This window comes from Zalophus californianus, chromosome 14 (genome assembly GCF_009762305.2).
Source record: "Zalophus californianus isolate mZalCal1 chromosome 14, mZalCal1.pri.v2, whole genome shotgun sequence".
NCBI classification, from domain to species: domain Eukaryota; kingdom Metazoa; phylum Chordata; class Mammalia; order Carnivora; family Otariidae; genus Zalophus; species Zalophus californianus.
This window is the reverse complement of record NC_045608.1, coordinates 26,290,220-26,314,637: the sequence shown is the minus strand read 5'-3', so window position 1 is coordinate 26,314,637 and position 24,418 is coordinate 26,290,220. Positions and strand designations below refer to the sequence as shown.

Here is a 24,418-nt window from a genome sequence, read left to right as displayed (position 1 = left end):
ATTTGCTAATTGTGTGAGCAAGCAAAAAAGTCTCATTTTTATAAATTTGCCTTTGAAAAATGGTTCATGCCGAGTGGTTGGCAGCAACCGTCGGGGCCACATGCATAGGGTTCATGGTGAAATGTGGAAGCGCAGTTTCATACTGAGCATGTCCGTCTTCGGCAGCTTCCAGGCTCCTGCCATTCCCAGCCCCAGGTCCCACGCCCTTCCTATCACAGCTCTTTCGTGCTTTCCACTCAGGCTCATGGGCCTGTCCCTGGAGGACTTCCGCTTTGGGGCTAAGGAGGCTGAGGCCCAGAGAGCTGGTGTGACTTGCTCTAAGTCAGCAGCAGAAGAGAAGGGCGGTTGGGGCCGGCTCTCCTGAGCCCAGGGCCCCCGTGCAGCATCTCTGGTGTAGGGGAGGTGGTCCAGCTCTCAGGAAGACGACAACCCTGTTTTCCTCCATGCTGTTTCTTTGACATTTGGCTTCTGCTGCTGCCTGTTGGAACCAATGAGCAGGCAGGATGGTATCCCTCTGGGGCCCTGGGACTTTGAGGTGAGGAACTGAGGCCTAGCGCACTGTGCTGGCTCTCAGGCGAATGAGCACTCAGCTGCTTTAAAAATGACATTTCTCTTAAGACTTTATCCCTGCCCTGGTGAAAATTCACCTTTGCTGTTGAACCTTCAGTCAGAATACTGAACCTGCCACTTGGTTAAACTTTGCCAGTTGAAACACTCTGTGTTTCTCCAGCAGGAGCCACCTGCACGTGTGTGGGGGCCTCAGAGGTTTTCTGTGGCTGAAAATGGACTTGGTGGACTAATCACTCTGGGGGCCGCAGGCGGGCTAGAGGTGGAGGGGCTCTGGGTGCGGGCGCCTCTGTCTAGGATGCCCCCTTGAGAGTGCTGCCTGGGCGGACCACCTGGCATCTCACCCGAGTGGGTCCTTGGCAGCGTCTCTTGAGAACCACCTCTGGGTGAGGGGAGGCTGGTTAATCAGGGCCTGCAGCTACAGGGGATCCCAGTCTTGGTGACATCCTTTGTGCCATCTGTGGGAGTCTGTGCCACAGGCAGGGGCCCCCATTGCACCCACCTCTGGGTGCAAAGGTCAGGCCAAGTCACTGTGGAGGTGCCTGTGTGTGATGCGGTGTGCACTTGGGAGAAGTAGAGGGCAGGGGGGACCTGAGTTTAACCTGGCCCTGGGCTTTGCTGGCTGTGGGGCTTTGGGGCTTTGGGCAACTTACCTTACACATTTGTAAATGAAGGATTTCAGTGAGGACTCAAGGAAATGAAGAAAAGCACAGGCCCCGAATGGTGCAGCGTGCCTCCTACCCGTCCTGCACCCCCGGGGCAAGCTTCTCCAGGCCTATGGTACCTGGCTGGCCCAGCTGCGGGCACACAAACAGAAGTCAGCTGTTCTTCACTTCAGGGAGTCCGCAGTGCAGTGGGAGACAGGTGTGGAGGCTCCCTTTGTATGGGCGCCAGGAGAGAGGGCCACAGAGGGTGGTAGGGGCTGTGGTAGGAGGAGGTGCCCAGTGAGCGGGGCTGAGGGCTGTTACTCTCATTGTCTTACCACTACTTGCCTGCGTTACTGGCTAACCATTTAAGCTGGACCCCTGAGGGTTCATGTCCATTTTAATTGTCAGAGCTTGCTTTGAATGACTTATAGGTTGGCTGGTTTAAAAGTGAGTGAAAAAAGGCAGTGTGTGGTGGCCTGTCTCCTTGGTCAGGGGCTCTTTTCCAGTGTGGCCAACTGGCCTGTGGAATGAACCTTAGCAACTGGGAGGGCTGCTCACACCCAAGTATCATTCTCCTAGGTGTACTTCCGGCTCCATGCTTCCATCTTAAAGCTCCTGGGGAAGTCCGACTCTGGGGTCAGTGCAGAGGTCCTGGTCAACTTCATGAAGGAGGCTGCAGAAGGACCCTTTGCCAGGGGCGAGGAGAAGAATACGCCCAAAGCTTCAGAGAAGTGAGTAGCATGCTTTCACCCAGCAACTTACCCCATATGTACCCTGATGGCTCATTTACCACAAAGTGGCTTTCAGGGGGGGTTGCTGCTGAGTAAATCAGAGCTCATTCAGCCTCTGTAACTCATCTGGAGACTCCTGATTGCTAGTCTGAGTTATTTCTGTTGAAACTGAGAAGGAGAGGCTGAGTGTGCAATCCCAGGTCACCTTGCGCTGGGGCCATGCCCGGTGCCACCCCACTCTCAGGGGAAGGTCCTAGGGGGAAGCCAGCTCCTTCCCTCTCCCCGCTGGGGCACAGCTCTGTTCTATGCAGAACACTGTAGGAAAGCAGTTTTCACGTTTCAGGCTCTTACTCCTGGGTCCTTTTCCATGGCCTCTCCCAAGAATGGGGCCTTGTTAGGGCCTGTGTGCTGCCTGTTCTCCCAAGAAGCAGAGAGGGGCATTGGAGGCTCTTCCTGTGGTGCCAGAGAGCGTGGGGATGCTAGGGCCATGGTGTGGTCCCTTCCCTGGGCCAGGGAGGACCCTTGGGCCTCCCCTTGATTGTGGCCCAGACTTCTTTTGCCCCGGTGTCCACATCTTGGAGCTTTAGCTCAGCTTGCCTCACCTCTTTGCCCCGACCTGGCTGGGCACTGTGCAGGGCTCAGCCAAGTGCCAGAGAGACCTGCGCCCAGGCTCTGTCCTTGAGGCCCATTGTCTTATGGGAATGAGTTGGGCATGCGTGTGGCAGGTCACCCAGGTGGGTGTGGTATGCCCTAGAAATTATAGGTGTATGCTTTTTAGTCACAAAGGGCCCCCTCGTACAATGATGTTCTCTTTTATTGATCGTAACTCTTTAAAAAAAAAAATTATTGGGGCACCTGGGTACCTCATTCAGTTAAGCGTCCGATTTGATTTCGGCCCAGGTCATGATCCCACGGTCATGGGATTGAGCCCCGTGGCGGGCTCCATGCTCAGCGGGGAGTCTGCTTGGGATTCTCTCCCTCTCCCTCTGCCCCTCCCCCTCGCTCATGCACGTGCTCGCTCTCCCTCTCTCTCTCAAATAAATAAACCTTTTAAAAATGATTAAATTATAGGGGCGTCTGGGTGGCTTTGTCAGTTAAGCGTCTGCCTTCGGCTCAGGTCATGATCCCAGAGTCCCAGGATTGAGCCCCATGTCAGGTTCCCTGCTCAGCGGGGAGTCTGCTTCTCCTCTCTCTGCCCCTCCCCCCACTCATGCTTTCTCTCTTCACTCTCTCTCTCAAATAAATAAATCTTTAAGAAAAATTATTAAATTATACAAACAATACATGAATTATATTCTAGTTGTGGAAAATTCTGGCAATATATAAACATATAGGCTAAAATGTGACAAGTCCCTTCTCCTCCCCAGAATTAGCCACTCTTCATAGTTTATTTTCTCAAATAATTATCTGTACATTTACACACACTTACATTTATACATACAATTAAAGAATTTCTTTTATTTTATAAAAACAAACTACTGAAGGTGCTATTCTAGAGTTTACTTCTCCCCTGACAAGGGGTCTGGGACTATGTATTATTACTTAGCATGGGTGCATCGTGTTTTCCATAGCCATTTTGATGGAACATTTCAGGTGTTTCTAACTTTTTTGCTCAACAGTGTTGTCGCAAATATCCTTATACACATGGGAGCTTTCAGTAAATCCAGATGTTTTCTCTGCATCTTGTTGGGGATTAAATCTGTTAGGCCTCGGGCATCGCATGGAAGGGTCCTGACTTGGCATGGAGGGGACCTGGGGTGGGTGCTTCTGAGGAAGGGCTTGTCAGCTCCCCTGCAGTCTCCCTGGGGCCTGGGGCCTGGGGCCTGGGGCCTCAGATGGTTGGACAGTGGCCAGTTGGGGGCCAGAGCCCAAATGGGTGCCATGGGGGCAGCTCCGTCAGCACTTGGGACCACCAGCCAGAGGGGTAAGTCATCTGAGGTGTGTGGGGGCAGTGGGCCCTAGAAGGGCAGAGGAGGCCCGAGGAGGCCCTTGAAGGTGGCATGGGGTCCAGCAGTCAAGAAGGGCACTGTTTCAGACCAGCATACGTCCCATTTCGGTGGGATGTAGAGATTCTGACCTGCACCCCAACCATCTTCCCACAGAGAGAAGGCCTGCCTGGTGGACGAGGACTCCCACTCTTCAGCTGGGACACTGCCGGGCCCCGGAGCCTCCCTCCCCTCCTCCTCTGGCCCAGGTCTGACATCCCCACCTTACACAGCTACTCCGATTGACCACGATTACGTCAAATGTAAAAAACCCCACCAGCAGGCGACGCCGGACGGTACAGTCCCTGTTCTCCCTACTGCCAGCCCAGGGCGGCACGCCAATCACGGGGGAGGGTGCTTCGGGTGACGATTCGCTTTGTTTTGGTGAGGGGGGGTGCTGGGTCTGGGGTGACACGGGCAATGTTGCGGCTGTTCATTAACCTCATGGCCTCACGGTGATTCTGTGCTTCCAAAACATGCTCAGGGTCGCCACCTGCCAGCCCACCTGGGGGCTGGGAAGGGGCAGGACAAGCTAAGGCACCTTGCCTCTCTGAGACTCTGTGGACTAGCTGTCAGGGTCTGCAGGCTGCCTGGAGTGGCCTCTGTGCAGTCAGCCCAGTGATGCTGGCATCGTGCCTGCATTATTACGGCATGTCCTTCTGACAGTTGTGGGTAGGCTGAGTCTGTCACCCTTAGGAGTCCAGATGGGGGTGGTGGGAATCCCCACCCATGGGACCATGAATGAGGCCGTCCCACATGGGATAGGGCAGGTGGCGACCTTTGAACCACATTTCTTACTAACATTAGGAGGCTCGCATGCTGACCTCATAGCTTGATTTCTTCATGTTCTCCTCACCTTTACAGCGCTAGGCTGTGATAAAGTCCTTGCTGGAATGAGCTAAATCGGTGGCTTGAGAGGGTGTTAAAGTGGAGTCCGGGGAGGTGGGGGGTGGGGAGCAGTGGCAATGCCGACAGGTGCGCAGGCCCTCGTTCACAAGTCAATGATCACATCAGGCTGTGGGGAAACAGGCCTTGCCCTGCCTTCCCCAGGGCGTGGGGCACCCCTCCCCCATGGCATGGGGTCCCAGAGCTGGCGTGAGAGGGGTGTGAGAGCAGGGTTAGGGAAGCACTGAGGGAGGATGGGCGGGCTGGGATTTGGTGATCTGAGAGGAGAGGAGACTTGCAGCGTCCCCTCCTGGGTCCTGCTTGGCCTGCGGGGAATGTGTGGGGAGACCGGTTGTAGAGCTGAGTGAGTGTGTGCTGCATGACTGCGTCACCTCCCTGTGCCCCAGAGGGCCAATTCAGTCCTGCATGCAGCCTGAGCAAGGTCTTGCTCCTGCTTGCTTAACCCAAGTTCAACAGGGAAACTTCCCTGTTCCCCACCTTTTATCATTCTGCTCTGCAAGTTAGTTTCTGCCAGGTACTCCTGTGACGATTGAACCTCATGTCAGCTTTTGTGAGAAAGGATTGCCTCTCGTGGCTGTCCACGGGCCTGTGGCCGGCACCCCTCCCAGCCCTGCAGGTTTGAGTTGAGCTGGGGTTGCAGGGCCTGGGTAGCAGGAGTCCCTAGAGCTGAAACTGGCTCCCCTGGTGTGGGCACACCCCGGGAGCAGAGAGGAAGGGAGGCAGGGAGGGGCCGTGATGTCACCTGGCACCGCTGCCCAGCTGTCCCATGCATGTGGAGCTGTAGGGAAGCAGAGTGTGGGGGGCAGGCACTGGTGTGACATGGCCTGAGTGCCAACATAATGGTTATTTGTTCTGGAAGTTTGCAGACGGAGCCATACATACAAGCTCAAATATCATTTTAGTGGTTGCCCATTTTTCAATGATGGTTAAAAAAAAAAATTTTTTTTTTTTCCAAAGTGATTTCTGTCAATGATGTGGAACCATGGTATACCTTCACCCAGTCCCAGCCCAGTGTGCCAGGAAGCTCTGGACTAGCCCTGTTGTGCTCCACACAGGCCTGGCTGCACAGTGCTTTCAGAACCCCTGCCCTCCTCACCACAGAAAGAAAGCAGTGTCTGCAACAGGAAAATGTTTGGGCCCTAAAATAGCCATGCTCTTAGAATGTTAAAGTGGCCCTTTCAGCCGTTACACTAGCTCGTAGGGAAAGGCCCTGGCTCTGGCCGAAGCAGTGACTGCTCGTGTCAGGAGATATGCTGGTAGCCTCAAGGCCTGCCCACCTCTGCTCCTGCCTCCCGTGACCCAGCCAGGGCTGGCTAACTAGCCCTGGGAGGAGAACGTGTGGCCTCCCACTTTCCATACAACTCCTCAGCCTGAGACCAGCCTCCCTTGTGGTAGCACACGGGGCATTAGTGCTCACTCTAGGCCTTAGCCAAGCCTTTCTACAGGAAGGCTGATGGGTGCTTCTAGCCCTGGTACCGGCCAAGAGAGGCAGTTCAGGGACCCACTCGAGCTCAGACAGGGAGGCCAGGGCAGAGCAGGCCTTAGAGTCAGGGGGATCTGCATTTCAATCCCAGCCCCACTGCTACCTTGCTTGGCCACCATGGGCAAGGGACTTCCCTCTGAGACTGTTTCCTCACCTGGAGAATGGGAGTAATGTTCTTCTCATGGGTGTTAAAGGAAGGTGTGCACATGTTGTAGCCACATCCTAGACACAGTCAACCCCCGACCATCGGAGTTGGCACAAGGGCCATGCAGCACCACACAGCGGGAGGAGCCCGGGTTTGGGGCCAGTCATCCTTGGTTTGCACCCTGTCTCTCTCAGGCCAGTGGTGTGGCCTCAGAAGAGGGGCGAGCAGTGTCCTTGGAAGCAATAGCCCCCGAGTAGGCCTGGGCCTCCGGCTTTCTGGGCCTAAGTCTCATGCACCCTGAAGCCTGTCAGAGGCTAACTTGTTACCACCTAGACAGGGAGCCAGGCATTAGGACTTCCCTTGGGGACGGTTAGGATACCCTGCCTCCGAGCTGCCCTTCTACTTTTGTGTACCTGTGCTTCAAAATCAGAAATCAGCTGCGGTCAATTCTTATTTGGTATGAATCTTTAAAAGAGATTTAGAAAAAGAGCTTCACGACATGTCATAATGGCTTCTTAGTGGGACCCAGATTTGCTCTCTGGACTGGCCCCACCTGCACCCTTGTGCCATCCTACACTAGCGTTGGAAGCTTTCTACAGCCTGTCCACAGCTCTGGCTAAAAACCCGTGGTACTGGCCCTTTGGTTGCTCTGAGACTTCACCACGGTCAAGTGTGAAAGCCAGCCCTTCTCAGGGTGGCTGGGAGGGTGCCCACAGCTGACCTGAAGAGGGGCCCTTTGGCTAGGCTGGGAGAGAGAGACCGAGACAGAGGATGAACTAAGTCATGGCTGCCACTATTGGCAACCCTGCCTGACCACTCCTCCCTGGCTGCCTTATTTCTCCCTTCCATCTTGGGACTTGTCTAAAGTCCTGAAATCCTTAGCGTTAACACTTCCTGACCAGGAAGAGGAAATCACATAGGGAATACATTCTGACCCTCAAGAGGCTCCCAGTGATTGCTGTTTACACATGTTCAAACATAGCATAATGAGATTTCTGAACAAATTCTATAACCCCTCCCTGGCATGGAGTATGGGAGCATGTGTGTGAGTAACTGGGCCCCACCACACAGCAGTGTTATGTTTGCTCTGGGCTGGACTCTGGGAGAGGTGCCTGGGGTCCCATTCTCACAGTTGCCCTGCAGGCTTGGCCACGTGTCTGGTTTCCCAGGAGGAAGCCGAGCTGAGGGCAGTTGGGCACTCGTCTAGGGCTGCCCACCTAGCTGGGGTGGAGCCAAGGGAGAACTGGGGTCTGAGTCTCCTTCCACCCCAGGCCAGAGAAGGCTAACACTGGGAAGGTCCTGTATTTGCTGACCTGATGGAGACTGGATCTGTGTGCATTTCCCTGCTTTGCTTGTTGGAGGTGTGTCAGTAGCAGGGCCCAGGGAGCAGGGTTGTTACAGGATGCCTTGGTTCATAGCTTCGCCCAGCCCAGCCAGCCTTCGGGATGTGTGCATAGTGGCTCTGTTGGACTGCCAAGACCCTTGCTGTCTGCCTGCCATGCTCCATTGTCACCTGAGAATCTCAGAGCCACAAAGGGCCTCAGAGAGCAGAGGCCTTACCCTGTGGTCAGTCTGAGGCTGAGCCTTCTGTGGGGTTCTTCAGCCAGCTCGTGGCCATGCCCATCCAGTGCCCATCAGCATTGTGCTGGGTGCATGGAAAAATCCTGGTTCCTGCTGCAGGTGCTTGGGGGAGGCCGGTGTGAAGCTGTGAATCAGCTAAGGGTCAGGGTGCAACTGAAACCACCCCCAAGACACCTGGCCTGGCCTTGGTAGGTGAGAGGCCTTCCTGAGGAGGCAAAGCTTAGCCAAGGTCTGGGCGTGTGTCAGGTGTGGGCGTGTTTACTGTGAAGGGTGAGAAGAGAGAACAAGCCGGGGGTCAGAAGAGTGGGACCCATGGAGGCTGGTGTTCAGGGTTGCAGGATGCCCGTCTGGCCCCACTTACAGCACGAACAGAGCCTGCCCTGAGCCCCAGGCTGTAGGGTGTAGGCCAGATGGGAGCCTAGGGTGCCCTGTGCAAGCTCCCATGTGACCATCTGTCCTCACCCACCATGCTGTCACCGTTTGTGTCGTGTCCCATCTGTGCTCATCCTCGCCTGCTCACCCACACTGCCTCCACCAATATTGCCCGTGCTGCCCCTAACCCTGACCACACTCTGTTCTCCAGGCTTTGTCTTTCTGCTTGCACTGTCACGGCTCGCTTCAGGGGACAGCGCAGACCGCATGCTTAATCCTCAGTCCGGCTCCCTGCTCCCCCTGTGACCGGGAGCTCCTCCACATCTGCTGGTCCTGTGATTTGGAGAGTGTGTGTTTGATGTGCTTGGCTTCTACCCACAGCCCATGTTCTCAGTTCTGGCCAGATGCAGTGGTGGCCTCCTCCCGCCGCCTGTCTGCCTGGCAGGTGGCTTAGTCCTATATTTCCATCGCTTTGCTCTTTCCAGCTTTAAAAACGTAACAAAGGCGACAGACTCTAAGATACCAAGCTGTCTTCACAAGGACAAGTGTGTAAAAATGCACATCGTGCACAGTAGCCAAGACGCTCTGAGGTGGGCCCTCTGTGTGCAGTCCGCGGTGTCCAGGCTCAGGGCAGGGGGCTGCGTGTGGCATCAGTCCGCGCCAGCCTCCCTTCCCAGGGCGAGGGAGAAGTCAGCTCACGGTGGGCAAGCTACAGTCCATGAACAGACGTTTTCAACGTGGGAGAGGCTCGGAGTGGAGCTTGGGTGGCCCTGCGTGTGCCCCTGCACGGGGGGCGGGGGGACTGATGTTGGGGCAGGGAGGGAGGCTGTCAGAGGGCAGAGCCAGTCACCTTTGTTCTCTTCTCCATTCTTACCTTCCAAGAAACCTCTCCAGGCTGAAGCTGGTCATGGCATATGTTGAGTGCCTGCTGTGTGCTGGGCATGGAACAGAGCCCCATGAGGAAAGCCAGGAGGAGGGCGCCCTGATCCCCTGCTGCCTGGTTGGATCTGTGTGTCCCTAGGTGGTGTCCTGGGGCAGTGGTTGGTGCCAAGAGGGAGTGCCATGAGCTGGCTGTGGGGCCTAGTGGGTTGGGAGGACTTCCTGGAGGAGATAGCCCTCCAGAGAGGCCTGCAGGGCCATTTCAGGTGAGGGACAGTGGGAGCAAAGACATGGAGGTCGGAGAGCCCTGCCATGTTTGGGTACTGAGGTGACTGGGGTGGGAGGAAGAGAGACCTTGCAGGGAGAGAGCTTGGGAAAACCAGCTGGTCCGAGGTAGGGGCACAAGGACTCTTTGCTGTAGGCACGGTGTGACAGAGTGATGCATGGTGAGGGTCACACGGTGAGCAGTGCACACGAGGCCAAGTCTTCTCCCAGCTCTGAGCATGGGGGGCCCAGAGGGGTGGCACTGCTGTCTGACCACTGGCCACAGTGATACTCTTGTGCCTGCCTGCTGCCTCTGTGTGTCTGCCTCTTTTTCAGGGGTCCTCGTGTATCCGGTATGTCTCTTCTCTTGGGCGTCTGTCCAGGCTCCTTGGCCTGCCAGAGGGCCCCCCTCCCACACAGCTAGCCTAGTTCCGGTGGATATGTTCTTTCCTGGTGGTCATCGGGGACCCACTGGGGCAGAGTTTGTCCAGTTGAGAGATTTGTCAAAATATTGATTCCACCCAAGTTTACTGTTCTTAGAAACCTGTTGCTTTCTACTTGGCAGAGCATTTGTGATCTTTTCAGAGTTCACTAGTCAGAGTTGCTGCAGATTTTGATGGTACAACCATGCCTTTTCCCACAAACTTTCATTGAACTGAGGTCATGGAATAAATGGTTGTGAGCTGTTTCTAGTCTCAACTGCTGGAGCAAGTGGAGAAAATGTACTAGGAAACTTGTGCCTTGTAAGCAAAGAGCTCTTTTTAGGTTGGCCTGGAAATCCTGAGAATGTTGAAGGGATTTGAACTGAGTCAAACCTGAACCAAAAAATCCTCAGAATACCGTCTGCTCTCACTCTCAATGGAACGGACAGCCTCTCTGTCACCAAGCCAGATCCCTTTCCCTCTGTGTCCCCAGCTGCCGTTCCTTTGCAGTTGGCCCTGCAGGTCCCACCTCAGAAGTGAAGGGTGTCATCAGCCGTTGGCTGGCAGATGAAGATCCCTCTAAGGATTCCAGGGAAGGGCTGGGGTGGTCCAGAGGCAGAGATGTGAAACATTCCAGTGATTAACAGTAAGAGAGTGAAATATTTATAATTTTGCCACAGATATTAATTAGTGTGAACAGGTTTTGTGTGGGCAGACTTTTAAAAAAACATTCTGAAGAAGAGCAGAGCCAGCCTGTTCAGCCTGTCCACTAGTGTGTCTTCTTTCCTATTGATCTCTAGGCAGCTCCTTAAGGAAATCAGGATCCTGGGCTGTGGGCAGTCCCTGGCGTCCCATTTTAGGCACATGCTTACCTGGAAGGCCCTCTCCGCCCAGTCCTGTAGGAAGCCTGGCTCTTTAGCTGAGTCGGGCTCTCCTATGCAGAAGAGCTTTCCATCTGTCTCCTGCTCTGGCTCAGGACCAGGAGGCCGGGAAAACCCAGGCCCAGGCCAATCTGCAGGATCTCCAGGTGGTGGCAGAGGCAGGAAGGCAGCCAGTTCTGCTCGCCTCTGCTCTCCCCTTCTGGCTCTGCACCAGCAGGCAGGTGAGACGGGGGAGGGCCACTGCCTCCCAGCTTGGCAGCCTTTGCCCGCTGGGCCCCGGCAGCCCCACCTGGTTATTCTCTGAGCATCAGCCTAGGCCAGCACCCTGGGGGTGTCCTGTGGTGCCCAGAGGATGGGGAGGAAGCACCCCAGGCCATTAGTGCACACTTACACAAAGCCGGATGTCAGCTCATTTGGACCCTTGGCCCACAGTGTCCCAGAAAAGGAATGTGATATCCATAGACCACTTTGAGGAAAAGGTGGGACTATAGCCAGGCCTGGAGGGAAGCTATGTGCTCTTTAAGCCAGAGCTGCCTCCCCGCCCCCACAGACACATATTTCCTTTGTGCCCTTTATCAGGGCACAGTGCTAGCCTCCGTGCCGTGCACAGTGCTGCTTGAGCCTGTGCTGGATTGGGCTGGCCAGGAGGCAGGCAGGACATACTCAGGGTGGTTTGGGCCGTGCCCAGAGGCATCGTCTGCCCAGTGATAGAGTCATTCTTTAAGAGTTTTTCATTCCTCTGGTGATGTGAAAGAAATGAACTTAGTTTTCTTTTAATCTGACTTGCTTCTTGGTGTGAGACCTTGGTGTAGGCCGCTTCCTAGTATTCAAAATCAGGATGATTTTAAATAGCTTTGTGCCAACCCTCTCTGAAGGGATTGGAGAGAAACTTGGCCCTGGGCTCTCATTTGCAGTGATGTGCTTGTCCTCTGTTTCCCAGACGTGTACCTCTCTCAGGGGTGGGCGGGAACCTTGGCAAGCACCCCCCACCCCCTTGCTTTACAGGCCTGGTAAGGAGGGGGTCCCAGCTCCAGCCAGGGCACCTCAGCGTGCAGAGCTCCCACCTCTCCAGCTCTGACCCAGCAGCCCGCCTGCAGGGGGCACCACCCGACTGTGCTGGGGGGTGGGGGGTGGCTTCCGGATCCCTGTCACTTCCCTCCAGCATCGGTCTTCCTCAGGGGTCCTTAGGTGCTCTTGATCACCCCTGGGAGGAGGGCTTGTCTAGAATCACCGTGGTGCCCCCCAGGGCTGATGTTGGGTTTTGCTCTCCACCTTTCAGAGGGTGAGCTGTTCTGGGTTCTCGTGCGTATGTCTTGAGAGGCTCAAAACGGGAGGCCTGGTCGCAGTCCTTCAGCTTACATGTGTCCTGCTCCTTGGCTGTGGCTGTTGTTGCTGTGGGTGTTGTTCCTAAAGTCTCAGCAGAGGCCCCACCTGCTGATTTTTGCTCCCAGGGGAGCAGCCCCCCCCTGAAGCCTGATGCTACTCTGTCTTGCCCACGCCACTCTTAGGGCAGTCTGCTGCCATCCCTGCTCGCTCCGGTGCATTAGAGGTTCCCTCAGAAGGCAGCATCAAGAGGGTATTAGCATGTTGGGAGTAAATATCCACTTGCTTAAGCCAATCCGTGGTTTTTGTAATAATCACAACTGGGATTCCAGCAAATTAGTGATTCTTTAGGCCCAAAGCCCAACAGCTTGTGAGTGCATGAGCTCATCAGGCAGCATGCCAATTCTCGTGAGACCCTCCCAGCTAGGCTCGCTTCCCAGACGTTTGCCACACGATGTGCTGCTCAGCCGTGCAGTGACTACAGCTGCTCTGGATGCTGGCGAGAAGCGCCTGCCCCGGCCTGACTTTCAGAAGGACTTCTTCACTGCAGGAGCGTGGCCTGCCATCTTGTCCGAGCCATCAGTGTTCTCTTTGTCGGGGCCAGAGCAAATGCTATAGGGTGGGATGGGTCACCGGGCTGTCACGCCTGCGTGCCAGGCACTAGGCCAGGCCCCTGTGGGGATCCCATTTGTGTGTTGGGGACAGAGCAGGGAGAGCAGTGATAAATATGTTGGGAGGCCTGGAGCAGCCCAAGTGGCAGATCTGGAATGTGGGTCTGAGACTCCTGGGTCCTGAGCTCCTGCAGTGACCCTGTGTGGCTTCTGGAGCCAAGGGTCTCCTTCCCACAGGGACAGCAGATGGGCTGTCCCTGCCATTTCTCTCGGAGAAGTGATTCCCTCACACTGGGGACTTGGGTTTGGGACTTCTCAGGAGGGCTGCAGGCTTGCCAGGAATCCCCATTCGGTGCTCACAGAGCCTTGGGGTCTGGCCTTGCAGGTCAGGCAAGAGCCCCCCACTGAGTGTGAGACAGAGGGGTCCAGCCAGGTCCCTGCTCCCCCATTAGTGAGACACAGGGCTTCTGTGTTGGCTGCTGAAGGGTCTCACATACACTTCTACTGCCCATGGGCAGTTAAGGAGGGAAGACTATGGCAGGCACTGTGAGGCTGCCTGGCAGGTCGCTGTCTCCACGCCCTGGTCTCTGATCAGACATGGGTGAAGGGGGTGGGGCAGCAGAGCTGCCCTTGGAAGCACAGGCCCGATTCCGTGTTTCCCTGTGCAGGCAGGACCACTTTGGACGACCCTGTCATGTCAATAAGAAGCGATTACCACCCCATCCACATGATGCTGCTCAGGTGTGATCTGCTGCCTGGCATAAGCAGAACCCTTTGCCCGTTCAGAACAAAATCTCTAATGTCAAGTTTGAGACATTACTGGAAAAAAAATAAAATCGGTCCAGGTTCTCTGAAATAATAATACTGATAACCGAGGTGATATTTTGTCAACACTTCTGGTGTATCAGGCCCTGTCTCAAGCACTTTCCATGTATTAATGTATTTAATCCTCATAACAATTCTACAAAGTGGGCATTTGTATATCTCACAGTTTTACACAGGAGGAAACTAAAATGTAAAGAAATTATGGCAATTGCATAGGCTCTCCAACCTAAAAAGTGACTGAGCAGGATTTGAACAGAGGCAGCCTGGCTCTCCCAGAGTCCAGGCCTTTGATTTTGTTGAAACAACTTCACATTTTGTTGCAAGTTTTTTGCCCACCAGGCTGCTCACTTCTGCCCTCCTAGGGGGCCCCCAGTATTTGAGTTAGTTGAGCAAAAGATTGGAAGGTCCTGGGGGCCATGTCTGCCTCTCTCCCTGTGTCCCCAGATGCTGCTATACTATTGACCTGTCTGAGAGGATATGTAGTTGCAACTCATAGGTGGGCAAGGGCTTAACCTGTTCAAGGTCACACAACTAGGGAGTGGCATGAGAGGGGCTTGACCTTGGCTCTCTTGATTCCTATTTCACTGAGCTTCCTCTTTCAGATACACAAAGTTGGGAGACAAAAGTTTTATTTTTTAAGGTTGTGTTTTGCCTTTTATTACTGGTTTATTATTCATATCTCTTTAAAAATGACTGCCTTAATCTTAACAATATACGTGTGTAAGTGATCATAGTCCACCTTCAAGTGATATTATACTACTCAGGTGCACTGAAGGAAACTCCTGTTTCTTGTACCCTTGCTTTCATTCCTTTTACTTTTACATAAACTATAAACTCACAATAGGCTGCTGCTAGTTTTGCTTTAGGCAGTAGACAGGAATACTTTAGAGGAACTACACATGAGGAGAAAGAATGTCTTTTCTATTATTACTTTAACCATTTCTGAGGAACTTCATTTCTTTATGTGGATCCAAATTTCTGTCTGGTTTCAATTCATTCTACCTGAAGAACTTTCTTTAACATACCTTGTAACTCAGATTTCACGGTGAGGATTCCTCTCAGCTTTTGTTTGTCTGAAAAAGTCTTTATTTCTCCTGCATTTTCGAGAGAGATTTTCACTGGATATAGAATTTGGGATTGACCTTTTTTTTTTTTTTTTTTAATTTAAGTCATCTCAACACCCCACGTGCGGCTCGAACTCAACAAGCCTGAGACCACGAGTCACATGCTCTTCGGACTGAGCCAGCCAGGTGCCCCTGGGGTTGACTTTTTTTTTTCTTTTAGCACTTTAAAGATGTTGTCTGACTTGCATGGTTTCTGCTGAGAAGTGTGCTGTAGTTCTTAACGTTGTTCCTCTATATATGATGTGTCTTTCTCTGCCTTCGAGATTTCCTCTCTGTCTTTGGTTTTCAGCAGTTTGAATATGAGACCTCTAGGTGTGGTTTGTTGTTGATGTTTTTGTTTGTTTGCTTTCTAAATATGTGTGGAGGAGTCTTTGCCGTGCTTGGTGTTCTCTGAGATTCTTAGTGATTTGATGTCTTTCATTACTTTTGGAAAATTCTGTCATTATCTCTTTAAATATTTATTCAGACATGTGTCTGTCCCATTTCCCTCCGGGATTCTAATTAGTATGTTAGATCATTTGGGTGCTGTTGGCTGCTCTGTTCTGGTCCCCCCGCACCCTCAGTTTGGATGATTTCACCTGCTCTGTCTTAGGGTTTTGGTTGTCTTTCCCCCTAGCTGTGTCAGGTATGCTGAGAAACTTGACAGAGGCACTCTTCATCTCTGCTGTGTCTTTTATTTACAGCATCTTTATTTGACTCTTGCTCATAGTTTCCATCTCACTCCCCAAACTCCCCCTCTGTTCATGCATGTGTCCACCTTTTCTACCAGAGCCTTTAACACACTAATCACATTTATAAATCATATTCATCTTAGTTGTTTTTTTAAAGTATATTTATTTAGTAATCTCTACACCCGATGTGGGGCTTGAACTCAACCCCCAAATCAAGAGTCGCATGCCCTTCCAACTGAGCCAGCCAGGTGGCCCTGATCTTAGTTACTTTTCAGTTTCCTATCAGGTAGTGCCAACATCTGGGTCACCTCTGAGTTTAGTTCTGTTGATTATTTTCTCTCTTGACGATGTTCTTTGTGTGCACCTCATTTTTATACTGAATATCAGATATTATGTGTAGGACAGAAGAAACTGAAATAAGTTGTGTTTATGCCTGGAATGGACCTCTCTCTCCTGTTTCTAGGCTGTTAGGCGGGGGAGTTAGGCTGGTCAGAAGTTGAGCTGGGGTTGGGTTTTGTTGTTGCCATGGTTACCTTTAGTGTACCACTGGTTTCCAATGTCCAGGATCTTACCTTATGCTTACAGCAGGGCTGATTTGCCAGAACGTTTTCTCAATGTTCCAGCCCCACCTTCAGCCTTAGGCCTTTTGTGTATACCTCAGGGAGGGTCTCTCTCCATGTTCTTGCCCCTTTTCCTGTGGTAGACTGCTTTGCCTGTTACTTGTGCTTGCTAGGCTGGCGTAGGGGCAAGGCTGGTTCTCTGTTGTCTCTGTCCAGCCTCAGACTTAGGCAGACTGTGTCCCTGCATCTCAGGAGTGGGGCTTTTCTTCCCCTAGTGGAGGGAGACTTCACATGTTTGGGCCCTAAATGGTTTCCTGCCCCTCCCTCGGGAGGTGTTTCTTTTCCCTTCTCACAGCTGCAGTGGGTCCTCACCTGTACCCTGGAGGCAACAAGATTTGCTCTCTCTCCCCGGCTGGCTTAAGGCTTTTGTTCCCCAGAGCCAGAAGGTCCCATCAGCGCTTCCTTCCTTTCCTATAGCAACAAACACGCCTCCTCTCCAGGCCTGCACCGCCGGAAGGTTTCCTTCAGTCTCTCTTCCTGCACTGCCCCTCATCTTTCTCATGAGCACATGTGGAGGGCCGAGGAGAGGAGCTAACACGTGGGTAGCAACCTCCCTTGTGTCTATGTCTTCCGGGGATCTCGGTTCTCACTCTAGACTGTACTTGGCCTATAGCAACCGGATAAAAATGTCTGCGGGACTCTGACCTGCTTCAGTTGTTTATGCCTCTTGTCTCTGTGTGGTAGAAATGCTATAGAATGGTGTACTACTGTGCATCTCTTTCCAACTCTATCTTCAGCAAGATCATGTTGGCTGGTAGCCTGAAATTGGCCATGCTGGGAGTATTTACACCACAGAAATCAGTAAATGCTACAAACGCGGGCTTCCCCCCTACCCTGAGAGCCGGTTATTAACCATTTACCAGAACGCCACCATTTGGGGAAGCCCCACAAGGTTGACCATGAAGATTGGTGCCTTTGGTGAGTGGCTTAGTGGCCTCTGGCACAGGTCGGGCTCAGCAGGGTCACAGTAGCTGTACTCAGACCATCTCCTCTGCAGGGCAATCACCAGGACACTCACCCTGGGGAGGCCCCTCCATATTGGAGCTGGTGTAGATTCATGCTGCTGCCCTCTCTCCCTCCTTTTCCCCTCAGAGCGCAGCCAGGACAGCACGGCCGTGGCACTCTCAGACTCTAGCTCAACACAGGACTTCTTTAATGAGCCTGCCAGCTCATTGGAGGGCTCCCGGAAGCTCTACATGGAGAAGAAGCTGCCCGTTCCCACTTCCCAAGCAGGACCGACTGGTAAAGACCTTCAGGGGGCCACAGAGGAAAGAGGTATGAAGACCTAGCTCAGTGCGTTAGAACTGCTTTGGTGACCTGTGCCAGTTCGGGCAGTCTGAAGAACATGGGCTCCCGAGTGGCCCAGGTCGGGCCTGGCTTCTGTCCTTGCTCCTCCACCTGCTGCTCTGGGACCTCAGTTGGGCAAGTTACGCATCTCTCTGGGCCTCTGTGCTCCCTGTAGGGTGGGAGCGATCCCGAGGCCCACTCCGGGGGTTGTGAGGATGAAACGAGGTGGCTCAGGAAGGTGCTCGCACGGTGCCTGGAATACAGTGTGCACTCAGTGACACGTTGTTGTTATGGCCCCCGTGGCCCAGTGTGGGAAAGCCACGTCCGTGACGTGAGTGCCCGTATTTTTTTTCTTGCTACATAGTTATTAAAAAAGTCTTTGGATCCTAAATGTCACCAATGTGTTTTCTTTTTAGTCTGAATCACATCAGGCCTTTAGGAAAAAGTACTCCCTTTTTTGGGCAGGGGGCCCCGATCCAACCCCGGGGGCATGCCCAGCTCTCATGGGGCCCCCAGGCCCCCTTTGTGGAAACCAGTGGGCAGAGCCCCACGCCCGGCTTGCAGGAGAGCTCGGGCAGGCTGCCTGTCCACGGTGCTGCTCTAGGGCTGCAGCTGGGCGGCTGGCTGCGGGTTTTAAGAGCTCTCCCACCCTGGCCAAGGCTTGCCGAACAACAACAACAACAACAACAACAACAACCACCACCACAACAACCACAACCCAGACCCATGCTCAGCAGCCCTGTACCAGGTGCTGTTTGAACTCCTTTTGTCCTCCCAGCCAACCTAGGAAACAGCCCCGTGGCTCTTCTCACGTTACAGGTGAGGAACCTGAGATTCAGAGAGGGTCAGGAATTTGCCCAGGGTTAGTCTGCACCCTAAACCTCTGCCCCATTCCCCGTCTCTGGGTGGGCTGGGAGGGGCAGCTAGGGTTGGCGATGACCACTCCCTAGGATGTGTCTGCACAGGCCCTGGCTGGGAGAGTCGAGGCTGAGGGGTTCACATGTAGATGTGGCCAGAGCCCATGCTGGCGATGGCCTATCCCAGCCCTGTGTTCCTCGCCTGCCTCCCCTAGCTGGCCTTAGCAGCTGATAAGGCTGCATGCCGTGCAGGTTAGCACAGGTGCCCCCAGTAGGGTCAGGTAAGAGGACATGGAAGGTGAGGCCAGTGCCCCACTTTCCCACTAAGCACTTTTTATGCCATCCCAAACCGATGTTAACATTCTACAACTGACATAAACACACTGCAGGGTGTTTGGAAGGGGAAGGAAATAGTTACCAATAGTGCCCATGCTCTAACACAGCAACTCTTGTTCATGTCCAGTCTTACCAATAAGATCATTTTAACTCTTGGACAGGTGGGGCCAGTTGTCCGTGCTCCGTGGGCCATCCAGCAGTGAATTGCTCTGGGTGCTGTTGTGTCATCACAGGCCTCTCTCCACTGTGCTTGGGGAAGTGGGGGACGGAGGTTGCGGTGCTGAGCCAAGAGAGGGTCAGCTGTGGTCTGGCCCGGGCTGGCCCGGGCTTTCCAGACACACGAGGAGCATCCCACCCCTGCCCTTCTTCCATTCAGAGCCAGTGGTTTAAGCAGACAGTGTGGGGGCTTGACCACTGGTAAAGAAAGTTCAAGTAGAACCAGAGTCACCGCAGTAGCTGGTGGGCTTGAAGGGAAGCATCTTACTTCTGTGGATGCATCTCTCTGCTCTAAGCCCAGCTTTTCCTCGTAACCACAGTGAAGTTGGTGAACTTCCTGTCAGGAAAGTAGGTGCAACAGGGAGTGTGTTCTGAGCCCACACCAGGCAGACAGCATAGGGAACAGTGGGCTCTTCTAGGCCTGGCTCTGGTCAGTGGTGGTCTCTGACACCCCCTCCTCCAGGCTCCCACGGGGTGGGAACCCTGGCCACCAGGACTCCCGCAGCTTTCAGCCCCCTGCAGAAAACCAGGATATGGTTCTGGGCCAGTGGTGGCTGTGTGCCCCTAGTGTGCTCCACACCCCAGCCCTTCAGGTGCACCCTTGTGGGCGGCCCTGCCACCGGCCTGCTGCTTCTGTCACGGTCAGTGGCACAGGGCTCACGCACAAATTTCATGGGCATTATTGAGCAGCAGGGCATAATAGAACCCAAGTCTGTGCCAGGCCGCGGGTGCCAAGGGGAAGTAAGATCGGCTCTGACAGCCGCGCCCTTCCAGGTGCCCTCTGTCCCACGGCGTCCAGTGGGCGCCGGCTCCCAAGGACTCGCCTCCCCTCTACTTCTCCACTCTGGTTTGTGACAGGGCGCCTCCAGGAAGGAGGTTTCTCCACAGGTGACTGTTAACAGCTAGTTGGAGCTCACCTTCTTAGGGGTCAGAGCTTAAAAGAAATGTATATAATGTGAATGTAGCCACAGTAAAGGTTTATTCTTTTTAATAGAGGAAAAAGCTGCCCAAATTTCACTACCTAAACACAAGGGCAGTCTGTTATATCACTCTGAGGACAGCGGAGTTTGTCAACAGCTTGTGGTCCAGACAGTGGACACAGGTGCCTGGCCTGGGCCCTCCCTGCCACCTGGGCCCAGGGCAGGATGTGGGTCGAGGATGCTGATATGGCTACCAGGCACCTCATTCGGGGACCGCCATCCCATGGCTGCGCGCCTGCCCCTTGTTGGTCAAGTGGCCTGATGACCATGCCTGAGTGCCGTGCTCAAGATGGATTGGGGTGGCAGTGGCTGGAGTGGGAGGTGGCCTGGTGCACCATGGGCATTCCAAGCCAGTCCTCTTTGCCAGCAGCAGGCACCAGGGTGTCCAGAGCATTTGCTTCGCTTGCTTTTTATCTGTAGGAGGAAGTCTTCTCACTTTCATGCTGCCAGGGTTAGGATTGGGCCTCTTGGCTGGGAAGCGCTGTGTGGGCTTACTGACATTTCTGACCCCGTTCCTTCCACTGATGTGACCTGTGAGCCTCATTCAGCCCTAAGAGTGGACGCTGTGGGTGAGGCGTGTCACCCAAGAGGCCACCCGGATCCCAAAGCCACTAGGTTTTTTCACTTCTTCTGGCGTCTCTATTTTTCCCTATGTGTCTTCAGACATGTCTTCTGAGATCTCCTTGGATTAATTCTTTTTATTTTTTTTAATTTTTTAAAAGATTTTATTTATTTATTTGACAGAGAGAGAGATAGCTAGAGCAAGAACACAAGCAGGGGGAGTGGGGAGAGGGAGAAGCAGGCTTCCCGCCGAGCAGGGAGCCCAATGCGGGGCTCCATCCCAGGACCCCGGGACCATGACCTGAGCCGAAGGCAGACGCCTAACGACTGAGCCACCCAGGCGCCCCTCTTTGGATTAATTCTTGATCCTCTGCCCACTTTCCACAGGAAGCCTGTTCCTGTGTGTCTTTGTGTGTGAGCACATGCTTAGCATCTTATTTGGACCCCTGGGAGGCCTGCATCTTCATCCTGTTTCCCTATCTCCCTTGTGCCTAGCACAGGGCTAGGCCCAGAGTGGTTGTTCAGAATGTGTGTGTTGAGCTATATTTGAAATGTGTCCCTTGAATTGAACACTAGTAATCGGGCACATTTGTGAGTAAGGTGCTGGTGTCCCCTGTAAGATGCCGTCCCTGAGCAGACTCCTGGTTGCAGTCATTGAGCTCTGAGTGGGTGCCTGTGGGACCTGCATGGGTTTGCTGAGCTCCTCTGAAAGGAGAGCATAGTGTCAAGATCAGACGTGATCTGCTTTCCAGGCATTCAGTCAGCTTCAAACTAGACCCTGTGCTAGGCTCTGGGCGATGGGGGAGAGGGAGGCATCCGTGCATAAATGCAGTGGGTTGGGTGATATCAAAAAGCTGGGCGCACAAGGCTCTCTGCAAACCCCACCCTGGGGCCGAGGAGGCCTGCAGGAGGAGGTGGCACCGAGTGGAGTCCTGAAGGATGAGAGCAGTGGGCAAGGCAGGGGAGGGAGTGCAGACGGTGTGTCCAGGGGGAGCAGCAGTGGAGAGGTAGGAACAAAGAGCGAGGTGTTTGTTCCCCATGCTTGGTCTCAAGGTGTGAGGCCAGGAGGGGAGCTAGGAGGAATGGCAGGACTGGTGGGAGGTGGCCTTGCGCGCTGTGCTGAGCAGCTTGGCTCTGTCTTGCTCAGATTCTTTCCTGGGCGGGAAGAGCTTAATGTGCACCTGATGTCTGCGTGGTTTTGCTTAGGGGAACTTGGGACCTTAGTCCTTGACCGCTCTGCCCTGCCACGGCAGGCCCCAGCCTTCTCCTGGCTGCTACTACAGTTGAGACGGGGCCATCAGGCTAAGGGCAGGAAGGGGCTCAGCCCACTGTGGCAGACAGGCTTCAGAGTTGGTGCCGGTCTGCTTCTCTGGCCTCCTCCATGCAGGCCTTGCCAAACTCCCGGGTGCCCAAGGAGCCCCCTTACCCATGATGCTTGCCGCCACCCTCTTCCTTCCATCCCTTCCTCCTGGTCCAGTCATCTTCTGCAGCCCCTGCCATCCAGCTTGGGCTCTCCTGCGTGTGAGCTCTTGGTTCGTGCAGAGTGGCAGCAGCAGCCCTGGAGAAGGGTGTCGGGTAGACTGTGGGCTGAGGTGCTAAGTGGTAGAGCAAGTGCAGTCCTTTGTGTGCCTTTCCTGGCTGTTTTATTCCATGGTTGTGGTGGCCACACCTTCCTTCTGTGGACTGCTTCTGCATGCACCTGCACAGGCCTCGGAGGCGGGACAGCCTTGTGCTGCCATTCAGAGGGGGACCCAGAGCCCTGCTTGCAACCCCTGCTATCTGCAGCCTTGGGGCCCCTCTGCTGTGTGCCTGCTGGGACATCCTGTTTCACAGGGGAGGAGACTGGGAAGGCTGTGGAGGCCTCAGCCGGCAGGGGCAGAGCCAACACTGGGCCCCATGCCTCCTACTGCTGGGTCTGTTGAGTCCAGCACCTGTCTAGCAAGGGCACAGGGCTAGCTGTGCCTGTCGCCTCACTAAGGCACCTCTTTTGCTGGTGGTGGACCACTACCGAGGTGACTTTGTTTTTCTTCTCACCCATAGGGAAAACTGAGGAGTCCTTGGAGAGCACAGAAGGTTTCCGGGCCACAGAGCAAGGCAGCCAGAAGCCTGCCGCAGACGCCCCAGCCTCTGCCTGCATTGCTGTCAAACCTGCAGCATCTGCACCTGCCCTGTGGGACGGGAGGAAAAGAGCTGACCCCCTGGGGGAGCCAGCAGCCTTTCCTCAGGGGCTGCCGGCCGGGGCGGAGGAGCAGCGCCAGTTCCTTACAGAGCAGTGCATCGCCTCCTTCCGCCTGTGCCTCAGCCGCTTTCCCCAGCACTATAAGAGCCTCTACCGACTGGCCTTCCTCTACACCTACAGCAAGACTCACCGGGTGAGTGAGCTGCCGGCCCGCTGGGGGCAGGAGAGGGGTTTGGTTTTCCCAGGGCCCACAAGCATCTGAGTGTTGGTGGAGCTGCTGAAGATCTTGGGTAGTGGTGCATGGAAGGGACGGGAGAGATGTAGGAGGCGGGTCCTAATGAGAGTGGTCCAGCTTTCTGGGTGAGAGTTGGTGAGGACGATGGGTTGCAGCAAGGGATCAAGGGAAGAGTGGCTCCTGGGATCCCGAAGCAGGATCTCAGGTTCAGGTACTAGCTGTGGGCTGAAGGATGAGGACCTACATGCTCATCAGCTCTTGTCTGTGAGGGCCTGTGTAGTGACTCTTACTCCACTGTCCTCAGCACGGCCCCGCATGCACATCCCCCAGATGCCTTACAGAATCCCCCCCCCCCCCCCGTCCCCCGTCCCAGGGCCTTGCTGCAGGCTCCGTCCCCTCCAGACATGTCTTGCAGAGAGGCCTCCGTGCCATCATCCTGCCCCTGGGCTCGCCTCTCCAGTGCAGCTGCCAGAACCATCTTCACAGCCTCTGCTGCATGGGGGTTGGGTGCTGACAGCCTCCTCCAGCTCTTTTTGGAAAGCAGATGATGTAGCGATTCTTAACAGCTGTGCCCCAGGCTTAAGCGCTCTCGGGGGCTTCCTGGCCGGCCCGCTCCTGCTGGCATGGAGCATCTGTGCAGGGAGTGTGGCGTGTGTGCTCGTCCACCCCCTTCTCACACACCTGGGAGGCACTGGCGAAAGTGCCCTGGGCACGGCGCTCGCCCCCACCGAGCTACATTCTAAGGGACAGGCAGATTCTTAAAATACACAAACAAGCAAGTAAAGCTAGTCCCATTGTGACACATGCTACAGAGAAGATAATGGGGGACCCACAGGGGTGGGGGTGCTGCTGCGGCACCACGGAGGCACCCATGAAGCTGAGACCTGTAGGGTGGCCATGGGCAGAGTGGGGGAGGGTGGGCAGGTTGGAGGACAGGGAGAGAGCCCCGATCAGGCAAATTGCCCGGGCTTGTGGCAGTGCTGGGTGAGCCAAACTGGTGTGGGCGAGGGCCAGAGAGGGCCAGGGTGACGGGGTTAAGCAGGGGCAGCCCCCTTGGAGTCTGGCTGTAGTCTATAATTTTGTCTGGCTCCCCTACTCAGTAAGGTCCAGGCTCAGAAACTTCTTCCTCCCAGAGGCTCCCCCCCCGCCCCCCCCTGCGAATCCCTCCTCACCAGCCTCTGTGGGACCTCAAGAACCAGGAAGGGCAGTTGGCTGGAGGGATGGCTGCTGGCTTGGCGCTGGTTATATGACAGGAAATTGTTACTTGACAAAATTCTGTTGGGGACTGGGCACAGGTAGGTGCCCTGTCACAGTCGTGACTGCCCAACATGCTCACGTGGTTTGGTTGATTTCTGTCAGAGCAGAACAGGGGAAACTGGTGTTCCCCCCAGGCCTGGGGAAGAAGGGGATCTCGTTCTGGGCTTGTCTCTGCTTCAGGGCGTCTGGCTCTCCTGGCTGCCGCTGAACCCCCAAGCCTAGTTCCTTCACTGCCCAGCCTACATTTTGCAGTGGACCTTACCTCTGGTGCCCTGGGCCTTCAGAATCCAGGTAGACCTGGGCTTTAATGAAACCCCCTCTGCAGCAGTCTTCGGGGGCCTGATGGCTGACACTGCCCCTGCCCCCCACCATGTTCCAGTACTGCTCTGGGAACTTTCCTTCTTCCCTCCTCTGAGAGCAGCAGAGCTCAGTGCAGGAGCTCTTATGAGTCTTGGTTGGAAGGGACACTAGCA

The 24,418-nt window shown here is 54.6% G+C and overlaps 1 protein-coding gene across 7 annotated transcripts in view; it reads left to right on the top strand.

Moving 5' to 3' along the window:
- The window catches only part of CABIN1 (calcineurin binding protein 1), a 152,254-nt gene that overhangs the window by 68,779 nt on the left and 59,057 nt on the right, over positions 1 to 24,418 (top strand). For 6 of the 7 annotated variants that reach the window (XM_027576447.2, XM_027576451.2, XM_027576449.2 and 3 more), the window contains 4 exons: positions 1,794 to 1,945; positions 4,048 to 4,226; positions 17,130 to 17,312; positions 22,315 to 22,646. In XM_027576447.2, coding sequence (XP_027432248.1) covers positions 1,794 to 1,945; positions 4,048 to 4,226; positions 17,130 to 17,312; positions 22,315 to 22,646 — 846 coding nt within the window. The remainder of the gene's footprint in view (positions 1 to 1,793; positions 1,946 to 4,047; positions 4,227 to 17,129; positions 17,313 to 22,314; positions 22,647 to 24,418) is intronic. The other variant, XM_027576452.2, reaches the window with a different exon arrangement.